General features: G+C 47.6%; 1 protein-coding gene across 1 annotated transcript; it reads right to left on the bottom strand.

The window, feature by feature from the left end:
* Positions 1-8,261: 8,261 nt before the first annotated feature.
* TRIL (TLR4 interactor with leucine rich repeats) lies at positions 8,262-10,835 on the bottom strand. Its single transcript, XM_090046652.1, has one exon. The coding sequence runs from the start codon at positions 10,790-10,792 to the stop codon at positions 8,402-8,404; it is 2,391 nt and encodes a 796-aa protein (XP_089902778.1). The 5' UTR covers positions 10,793-10,835; the 3' UTR covers positions 8,262-8,401.
* Between the last annotated feature and the right edge of the window lie 264 nt (positions 10,836-11,099).

Here is an 11,099-nt window from a genome sequence, read left to right as displayed (position 1 = left end):
CCATGCAAAATCTGTGTGTATTATTATGCGCTAGAAGTACCATACCACAAGCTCCAGAGCCATGTTGTAAACCTATTATACCCACAAGGGAAAGGCATGTATATAAGCTGCAAGAATGCATGGAAAGTCCACATTCATGGACTTGCTAAGGGTTATCCTAGGACTTGCCTCTGGGACAGCATACTTTTCACCCAGTTACACAGGCTGCTTGTACATTTAAGCAGTTAAAAAATAATACTGATCTTTTACAGCTATTTTTGACTTGTTAGATTATCAGCAGCAACAATACTAAGCACCAGGTATACATCAAGGCCTGGGTCAAAATCAAGGGTGACCAATAAGATGCACTGAAGAATGTCTAGTGTTAGGAAAGCTGCTGTTGATAACTCCTTAAAGAAAGGGAATAGCAAAGAGAGTACCCTGTGGTCTTGAGAGAGAATGGTGATATCGGGGTACTGTTTTTGCTCTTCCCTTTCTTCTCTCCCCTTTCTTTAAGGAGTGCTTAACAGCAGCTTTCCTAACACTAGGTACTTTTACTCCCTACTCCACACTTAGCCCAATGCAGTTGGGAATACTGCTATTAGTTGGCACTTTTAACACAAACAAGCAGATCACTGATCAGCTAACTTTACCAGCAGGCCCAACAATATGAGAGCAGTGTGAGCTGAGGATACAGGCAGCAGAGCTCTCATGCTCCTCACGTACCAAATCACGTGCCAACACCGAAGAGAAAACCATAAATTAACCCAACATGGGGAGCTCTGCAACCAACACACTTCATTAGGAAACAATGAGCTGACATACTGTCTATACTTTAAAACTTTCTCTTTGAAGGCAAATACAAAAAAAAAAAACACTGGCCAAGAGAAGATATTTTATGACTCAGCAAAACGTATAGTGTGCAAAACGTACAGGGGAAAAGAGAAGCAAAAATGTTTCCCCTTGGACTGTTTACTAACCCTTTGCTCTTCTCTTGCTTGACAGGCTCCCTAACACAGGACTCTAGATAGAGCTATAGTTAAAGAAATGCCCAACTTTGAAACGATACCTGGCTCTCTCACCAGTTGACATCTAAAAGAATCCAGCAGTCAAGAGAGAACTCGAGTTCATGAAATTGCATTAGCATGTTTTTGCTGTTATCTGTTGCTCCATTTTGCCATTTCCCATGACCTAATAAAGGAAATGTTATTGCCAACTATTTTCCTGCTTTGTTTAATCCAGTACATACGGTCACCTCAAGTGTTCTTTTGGTTTTAACTCCAGCTCTGAGCTCTGTATACAATAGGCAGCAGCTTTAAGCAGGCATGTTGCTAAACTACATAAATGTCCAGTCACAGGGATACAAGCAGATGTTTCCTTTTGGTAGCTTCATTTTCCATATGATAATCCAAGATGTATAATAGACCTAGCTGAATCAAGGATGAAAAATTTCCAGGACTAATTAATTTCACATACTCTGCCACAAATGAGAGCATATCCTCTCAATTACAGGGAAAAAAAAATGGCTTGTAGTTTATCATGCTCATTTTAAAGCACACTATCATTCCTTCTTAATGCACAACACTTACCCTGTAACTAAAGCAGGGAATTAAGAAGAATGGGCTAAACTCAGTCTTTATGAAATGAGCAAAAGCTAATTCTATTTTGAAGTCAATAGCACTACCTCAAGGATGAATCTGGCCTAATGTACTTATACTGATGAGTAATCTCGCTAAGAGTAACAGTTGAATTTAAAATATAAACAGCTACATCATGTATTTGTCTGCTCCACTCCTACAGTCTAAATTGTTTGCTAGTACTACGTATTATAAATAGTCTTAATTATACTTCAGCTGCCTGTTTTCCAAGACCATCTATTTTATTCAGTGACATTAACTTTAAGAAATTTTAAATGGGTGGACAATAAAATCATCATGGAGCAGTCTAAATGGTCTCTTTCCTCAGAAAAAATATATATCACTTAGCCCATTTCTGATGTGAAATATTTGTTCTTTGGAAGTATCTCTCTGAGGCAGGCATAAGAGGTGTCTTTGGAAAAGATGAGTTAGCACTATGCAGAAAAGCAAAGAACACTAAGAGTCACGGAGGTTCACTATTTGTAAGCTCACTATTTGTTGACGTGAACAGAGCACAGGGAGGAATAGTATGTTTCAGCATTACAACTAAAAAATGTTGCTTCCTAAAGGGCACTAAGGCTATTACAGCAATTTTCCAAGCATCACTGCAAGACTAACAATGCAGACATCAATGTTTAAAAAGTAAATGTAGCAAGAAGTAGGAGATGTAGAAGGAAGTATGTTGTGGAGCAAAGGTGAAGGGTTACTGAAGGACATGGAGTAATCCCAGCTGTGCGCTGAGAAGTGAGGTCTTGCAGGGAGGAGAAAAAGAGCTCTATGAAAGAAGGAACGCTGGAGGCCAGGAAGGGAAGTGGGTTTATGTGGAGTATGATGGAAGACAACAGATCTTTGTCAAGGAGTGCAACAGATTGAGAAACGAACAGAAATAACATTATTGTACAATGGCATTATTTTGGGGATGCTTACTATATGAACACACAAGTTTAGCTCAATAGGGTACTGTCTGGAAAGTTAGTAAGGAGGAGAAAATGGTTCAAAATGGCTACATCTCAACACTTAAGAGTTGTTAAGAGACGATGATGGAGCTCTGAGGATTCTGTCCTTTTTCTAGACGATCTACAAAACTGATTTGCACCTGAACGGGAAAAGGTCCAAGAGCACAGAACTAAAGAAGTGTGACAGGATTAAGGGACCCTCTTTTGTGACTCAGGCAATAGAGATAGTTGTTCAGTCTCAACTAGACTGAGATCCAGGACCCCCCTGAAGTTGCTTGAAGAATTAGACCTAAATTACCACAAAATGAACAGTGAGCTTTTTGTAAGAGACTTGAATATGAACCCTTTGTTGTCTTAAGATTCTTTGTCTCTTGTGCTTTGTTCCTAATAAAAATAAGTTTTGTATTAAGTAGGCTCCTCAGTTGCCTTATGATCTATTTTTCACACAGAAGAACCCAGTCTGTCTTCTGGATAAGGATAAGGATTTGCAAAGTACAATAACCCAGAACCAAGTGAGAGAGGAAGAGTTCCAAAACTGACAACCCTAGAGAAGGAAAAAGTCTGATATATGAAAAAGTGGATTCAGGGAGACAAGAAAGGGGAAGAGGGACAGCTGGCTCTGCAACTGTGAAAAGGAGAGAAAGGGAGGAATAAGGCTTATCAAAGAGAACAGCTATGCACTAGTACCATAAATAAGGAATCCCAGGAAGTTGCTGAACATTGTCTGTGTCAACTCTGGTTGCCAACAAACCATAAAAGCAACAAAACAAGCAATTAAAGTAATTAAACATACTGTCTACCCCAATCAGCCCATATATCTCCACTTTCATCATGTAAAGCCAAGTATCCTTGAACTCAGCCTATATTACACATCATGCATGAACAGATTTACTCTACATAAATTATTAATGCTAAGCACAGCACCCTCACTAACAGATCACCCATTCCCATGAGATTTCCTAAATAGTACAGAAACCATATTGTAGCCAATCTAGGTTTGGGATAAAGTTGTATCTAACAACTTTTACCTCAACATAAACAGTTTTGTGTGTGGGATTATACAAGTAGGATCGTTTTCCATTGAAAATTAAAACAATGAAAAACAATAAAAGTAGCAACCACTGAACTGTACATACAGAATTCCACCACTCCATGAAGAATAGGAAATGCCTTGCATCATTCTGGAAGTTAAGGAGCTGCCAAAAAAAGGAGCCTATGCATCTGAAAAGCCTCTGGTAACTCAAAGAAAAATGTTTAAAGTTGAGTGCCTCCAACGAAGCCATAACCCATAATTCGTCATCTAAATATGGGATCGGATTTTCAGAAATTCTAAGCAAATGCAGCTCCACTGACTACTCAGCGGCTCTTAACCCATACTTAGCTTTCCATCTGACATTTTAACTAGCCTTTTGGACACAGAATAAAATGGAAGACAAGTCAATGACCATCCTGTAAAACAAAAACAAAAAATGTAAAAAAACAAACAACCCTAATGCCATGTCTTGGGTGGGGGGACGAAACATTACTTTTGTATGATGGATGCCCAGATGTCATGGCTTTTGTGCCCTAGAACAGATTTCTGTGGGTTTGGAAGTATATTTACATTTAAAGGATTTGACCTTAGTCAGGAAGTTAGTAAATTTGTCAACTTCTGCACTTCAACACCTACTTTGACAAAGTAGTGGGCAGATGAAAATGCCTTTTGTTCCTCTCAAAGATGTGTGTGTGGGAGTGGGGGGTTTAAAAATCTTTGGGTGAACATGACGGGCAAATTTCAGACAGACCTCTGCTAATGTGAATGGAAGGTGCAATTTTACCATGCTAAGATAAATAAAAATTTACAAGATATACAAACAGGTTGAAATATATAAGTACATGAGAAGCATTTACAAGTATAAATCTAAACATGAAATGTGTCCCAAATGCAAGAAGTGAGCCTCATTACATGCAACCATTTTGCAATTAATTCACCCAGACTGGAAACGTACAAAATCCACAAAAATAAGACGTTAAAATAATTAACGGGATGTTTGTTTTGCTGCACATTTATAATGTCATTGCAGATGGATGCTAGCAACTTTCAGTGAACTGTTTTCTACTACAGAGTTGGCACAAGTTGAAAGCTGCTCAATCCAAATTAATGAGGAAAAAGTAAGCACTTTTCCAGAACTTCCAGTTGCCTAGAGCTGCCCTAACCATACGCTTCCTTTCACTTCTCTCAGATTCGAAAACCGGCTGTGTCTTAATATATTCAATTACAGGGTGAGTCAGAGCCTGAGCTATTGCAATGGTAAAGGTAAGTGTGTCCAGTTCTCTTTCCCACCTTAGCTCCATTGTATATAGGTATCAAAGAAAAGGGAAGCTTTGACCTTATACTATTTTTCCAGCTATTATTACAAGGCTAGAGAACTAGCCTAGAGAACTAGCCTTCCTTAGCCATAGATGCTCCAATGTCAGGATATTTCCTGGTGAAGAGATGAGCTCTCTGCACAGTCCCCTTGGGGCAGTGTGACATGAGTGACATTTCAATAACAAAATAGCTCCTGAGCAAAGTCACCATATATAAACAGTAATTATTTTTATTTAGCAATGTCTCCTAGCATTCTCTTTTTGAAAACACCAACACGATTTTAAACACCAATCAACCCTTTTTCTATTTAAATATTAAAACCCTTGACCAGCTCTCAGCTTACTTCTGCCTCCCATTGTACATACTGTTTCAAGCCATTTGTCGACACAGTGGAGCCCCTTTAAATCTGAATTGATGAGGAAATCACTGCAGATTATCAAATATTGAAAGTATCATTAAGATACAGAAATGCAACACACAAGGAAAATTAAGCATTGGCACAAATTAGTGAGTTCTATTTAATGCATGAGAAAGCCCAACATGTGTTCGGAAGTCTTAAGTAGTTACTGATGACAGGAAAAAAGATCCTGGCACCACAAACCATCACAAACAAGACATAATGTATGCAACACACTGCCTTTCACTAAATTCTACAATAATCAGATTACATATATTCATAGAAATTACAGAGTTTTGTTACTTCATTCATTCTAATATTTAATTCAGTGTCGTTTATCCTCTTCCCACATTTTTAACTTCCAATAGGCTTCCATCTTTTTTCTGTATCGACAGACCTAACTTTTCAGATTATAGGTTTTACAGACCGAATTAGGCCCTCATTTATGTTTACAAACCCATTCTCTTCCGCTGTACCTTCTGTGGCCCTCAGTGGCTTTACATAAAGGCCTACCTTAACATAGTTACAGCCTTTGTTAGTATAAAAGTTACAAATAATGAAAATAAACCATTTGTTTCACGCTATATCATTTTCAGATCAATCTTAAGACACTGATTTTCCTTTTAGAAAACGGTTTTATTGAAATAATCTATTATAACCATGTACAGCATTTACGCATCTCCCATTGGAAGAATATCCAGTGATAGAGCTAAGGTCAGTGTGATATACAGTTTAATGGTATTCAATGATCTCCAGTAACTTCTAGCAATAACTGTGTTGTTCCACTGATGGCCATATACCGCCTTCATACTACACTACCTGCTTAGAAATAACATAGCCTAGAATTTTAGACTTTTAATGATTTTTTTAAAGACTGGTTCTGTGTTCTTTCAATGCACGTTCTATTCAATCCTGTATCAAAAATCTCACTGATTTTGATGGAATTTTCTCTTATATTGAGTGCAAGATATGGCCCTTGGTGGGCACAGAGGATTCAAAATGGGACACTAAGTCTATAGTTTTGCTATAGACTTCAAAGGGGCCAGGATTTCACTTTGAAATCTCCCCACTGCATAATAGGTAAAGGTTAAGACAAACTATCCCTATACTCACTCACCAGTGTATTTGGACTCTAATGCGGAGAAACTCTATATAGGGGATTAAAGACTTATTTTCAGTCACTAGACTCTCAACCAGAGTACCAGTTATTACGCTGCCTTTTGTAAACACTTGTTCCTTAGAAACTGAATCAATAAAGACTACCTCACATCACTGGAGGCTGCTGAACTTCTGTGGAGACTCTAAGAAACTTCTATTCACCATCATAGGTTGAACTGGAACCCATTACATTGAGATGAATGCTTCCATATTTCATTATCAATCCTCCTTACTATTCAGTTTCTTTGAGTTCACTTGAGGTTCCAGAAGTAGCAGTGTTCTCAGCCATATACTGAACTCCCTCAAAAAAATATCTGCATAAGCATCACCACAGTTAGGACCTTTTTAATCATCTCATTTCTAGACCACACAAAAAGTTTATTAATGCAAACTAAACCATAATATTTAATAGTAACAAAGCTACACTTTGTATATGCTTAGGGAAGTAAAAATCCAAGAAACAAGGTAACAGTTGATCTTAAAATGATGAATGCTGCTCTGACAACAAAACAAATTCGAATAAAAGAACTGACCACATGCTACTGCAGGAGAGTAACTCAAGATTACGGTTTCACTTTATCGTTACCCAATTAGCAGAGAAAGACATTATGAAACCCAGAATAACATACAAAAACTTGTGATTTCACAGTGAGGTACAAATATGTAAAAAAAAAGCTTCTAATTTTAATACAGCAAAGCTAAAAAAAGAATGATTTCTTGATATAAGGTTGTTTCACATTTCTGAAATACCCTCTATCTATTATTAGCACATCTACACCATCTGTCAATCGACACTTCACCTTTGCATCCACTCCCATAACTACGAAGATGGAGCATTTGATAGTCTGTGGTCTACTGCCCATGTACCCAGAGAACTAACACACATATTAAAGTGTACAAGTACCAAGCAGTACTAATTTAAAAAGAATTCACTGTAAACGTGTTACACAACTTGTACGTTTTCCCTAGTGGTGTAAGCAATATATTCCTATAGAACTACCCAGTTGCATTACTGCTTTCTGTGTAAAAAAAAAAAAGTATCTCCCCCCCCACAACCTCATCTTCCATCCTCTCCTCCCTCCCCAAATGTTCTGCATTAAAACAATTGGTTTCAAACTCTTCCCATTCCTCTCCCAGGTCCATTTTAGTGCTGTTTTAAAACATTCATGCTCCAACCTCAGTGCTGATGTATTAAACAAAAGTCTGTTGGAAACCACAGTTTTTATTCCAAGTTATTGGACCAGATACTTGTCAGCTTGGCCCATCTCAACCCATTCCAAAGAGACGTCCTAAAAGATACCACATTCACTGATGGCTCCAGGTTGGAGAGAAGACACCCCACCCCATGCCTGTATTGGCTCCAGTAGGCTTGCTCTTCTTGACAGTGTCTTAAAAGGCAGGATTAGGTTAGTGCAGCGGTTCCCAATCCATGGCACAGGTATTACCAGTGGTACACAGTCAACCTGTCAGTGGTAGGCGTTAACAGATGTATTATAATGCCAAAGAGTTGCTGGTGGTACCTAAGGTTGAACTGAAAAACATGCTGGTGGTACTTAAGGTTGTCTGGTATTAAATTAGTGGTATGCAATGTGTCCAAGTTCAGGAATCACTGGGTTAGTGGTTATTCTAGAGGGCCCCTCACAAACATAAGGCTTCCGAAGAGATGACAGCAGAGGGGCTGTGCCAGGCTACATGCCCCCCCGGCAGGAGGGAGGAGCCCCCAGGCGGCTGGGAGCGGAACCCAACGGACCCCGCCGCGGCCTCGCGTTCCACTCCCCCAAGTGGAGGGGCAGGGAGCTCCCACGTGGCTGCAACCCACGCGAGGTTATTCCCCCCTTCTTCTCCTCCCCGAACTACAGCTCCCAGCAGGCTCCGCGGCACCGAGGGGCCGGTGAAGGGCCAGCTGGGAGCGGTAGTCCCGGCTTCAGTCGGCGAAGCGCTGCAGCAGGTGCTCGTCGCCGTGGCGGGCGCTAACGCCGCCGCTGTCGAGGAAGCGCTCGCAGGGGAAGTCCATGAGGTCGGCCTCGCTGAGCGCGCAGGCGGCGGCGGCGCCGCGGCTCGGGCGCGGCGCCTGGAAGCCGGAGAAGTCGGCGGAGACGCCGGTGCCAGTGGAGCGCAGCGGGCGGCGCGTGGAGTAGACGTGACGCACGTGGACGGGCGCCGCCTTTCGCCGCCGCCGCCCCAGCACCTTCCTGCGCACGAGGCGCGAGGCCCAGGCCGCCAGCGCCGCCACCAGCAGCAGCGCGTTGAGCGCCAGCAGCACCAGCGTGAGCAGCTGCGCGTCCGGCCCGGCCGCCGCGCCGCTGTCGGGCAGCGTGACGAGGCCGGCGCAGCGGTCCCGCGGCGCCACTGGGCAGGCGCGGCCGCCCAGCACGGCCTCGACGCACACCAAGTAGGGCGTGTCGGGTCGCAGGTCCCGCAGCGTGGCGGCCGGCTCGCTGCGCTCGGGCAGCTCCACGAAGCGCGGGAAGGGCGCGGAAGCGCCGAAGCGGTCGAAGAGGAGGCGGAAGCGCGCGGGGCCCAGCAGGCGCGGGCTGCGGTGCGGCCGCACTGCCCAGCGCAGCGAGGCGGCGCTGGCGCCCACCGCCTCCACCGACAGGTTGCGCAGGAAGCGCTTGTTGAAGTCGCAGGGGTCGGAGACGAGCGGGGCGGCGGGCGGAGGCGGCGGGGGCGCGGCGCTGGCGTTGGGAGCGGCGGCGGAGGCGGAGGGGGGCACGGGGCAGGGCGTGCCGTCGGGCGGCGGCGGCAACTGCGCGCCGGGCACTGAAGCCAGGTCGGCGCCGGCCAGGGCGGGTGGTGCGCGGCACTGGAGGCGGGCGCGCCGGGCGGCCAGGCCGCGCTGCAGGCCGCGCAGGCGGCAGTCGCAGCTCCAGGCGTTGCCGTCCAGCTCGAGGCGGGCGAGCGCGGGGCTGGCGGCCAGCAGGTCGGCGGGCAGCGTGGCCAGCGCGTTGTGGCGCAGGCGGAGGTCGCGCAGGCGGGGCAGGCGGCCGAGCGGCGGCAGGGCGCGCAGCGCATTGCGGCTCAGGTCCAGCGCCTGCAGGCTGCGCAGCGGCTCCAGCAGCCCGGCGGGCAGGCGCGACAGCGCGTTGCCCTCCAGGCGCAGCTCGGTGAGCGCCGCCAGGCCGGTGAAGGCGTCGGGCGCCAGGTGCGCCAGGCGGTTGCCGCTGAGCGACAGCGTGGCCAGGCCGGGTAGGTGGCGGAAGGGCGCGCCGCCCAGGCGCTGCAGCCGGTTGCTGCCCAGCAGCAGCGTGTGCAGCGAGCGCAGCGGCGCGAAGGCGGCGGGCTGGCGCAGGGCGCGCTGCGGGTTGCCCGACAGGTCGAGGAAGCGCAGCTTGGCCAGGCCGGCGAAGGCGCCGCGGCCGAGCCAGCGGATGCGGTTGGACTCCAGGTGCAGGTAGAGCAGGTTGGGCAGCCCCGCGAAGCCCGCCTCACCCAGCGCGCCCAGTGCGTTGCCGTCTAGGCGCAGCTTGACCAGGCTGGCCAGGCCCGTGAAGGCGGCGGCGCTGAGGCGGCGCAGCTGGTTGGCGTTCACGTAGAGGATGCGCAGCCGCGCCAGGCCGCCCAGGGCGCCGGGGGGCAGCGCCGCCAGCAGGTTGTTGCCCAGGTACAGCTCCTCCAGGCGGCCCAGGCGCTCGAAGGCCGCCGGCTGCAGCCAGCGGATGCGGTTGTACTGCAGGTCCAGGCGCTGCAGCCCGACCAGGCGCTGGAAGTCAGCAGCCGACACGTTGGCGATGAAGTTGCCGCCCAGGCTGTAGGTCAGCACGTCTTGCGCGGCAGCGGGCGGGCGCGGCACGGCCCGCAGCCCGCGGTTGGTGCAGACGACGTGCCGCTCCTGCTGGCAGTCGCAGGGCTCCGGGCACAGCGGCCGGGCGGCGGGCGGCAGCAGCAGCAGCAGCAGGAGGAGCTGCAGCAGCATCAGGCAGGCCCCGCGCCGCGGCTCCATGCCGGGACGAGCTGCGGGCTCCTTCCCCGCCGCCTTTGTGTCTCTCCTGCATCCCCCCCGCCCGGCGCCCGCTACTCGGCCCCTCCTCTGGGCTGCGTGGCAGGGTCCGGGCCCGGCATTGCTACTTGTTGCACGGGGCTGGAGGGCTCCTGCCCGCCCGCCCGCGCTGCTGGTCTGCAGGCTCGCTCCCCGTGCACAGAGGCGGGCGGGTGATGGGTTGGGGGAGACGCGGAGAAAGACAAGCTCCGAAAGTCGCCGAGAAAACTCAGCGGAAACTCGTACTTCCCACACTTTGCCCCCGGGGACTGGAGGATAGGATGGAGGGAGAGAGGCAGGACAGACCTCGGGGAAGGCGGGGGGAGGAGGAAACATGCAGCCGGCTCTGGCTCTGCTCAACTTAGCCAGAGAGCAGGGGCGCGAAGTGGGAAGGAGGAATTAGAAACGTCTGTGCTTGGGGGAGGGGAGGCGAGGCGAGGGCACTCACAGCCCGCCCGGGTGCAGAGGAAGCCCTGCCCTTCACCTAAGGGCTGGGGGAGGGGGAAGGGTAAACTGGTTCCTTATCATTGTGTTTAGAAACCTGCCACAGGCAGTAATCCAGGTTTAACCGCAGACTCCTTCCTTTTAAATCAATGCCTGTTAGAAGACTAAACCCCCTGTCCTGCCCCTAGAAAATGAGCTC

Source organism: Crocodylus siamensis, chromosome 5 (genome assembly GCF_052110815.1).
Source record: "Crocodylus siamensis isolate JL-2025a chromosome 5, ASM5211081v1, whole genome shotgun sequence".
Classification (NCBI taxonomy): domain Eukaryota; kingdom Metazoa; phylum Chordata; order Crocodylia; family Crocodylidae; genus Crocodylus; species Crocodylus siamensis.
The sequence above is the reverse complement of the archived record's forward strand: the minus strand, read 5'-3'. Positions and strand labels throughout refer to the sequence as shown.

Excerpts from the sequence above, each read along its gene's own strand:
- TRIL (XM_090046652.1), bottom strand. The coding sequence starts at position 10,792 with ATGTTTCCTCCTCCCCCCGCCTTCCCCGAGGTCTGTCCTGCCTCTCTC.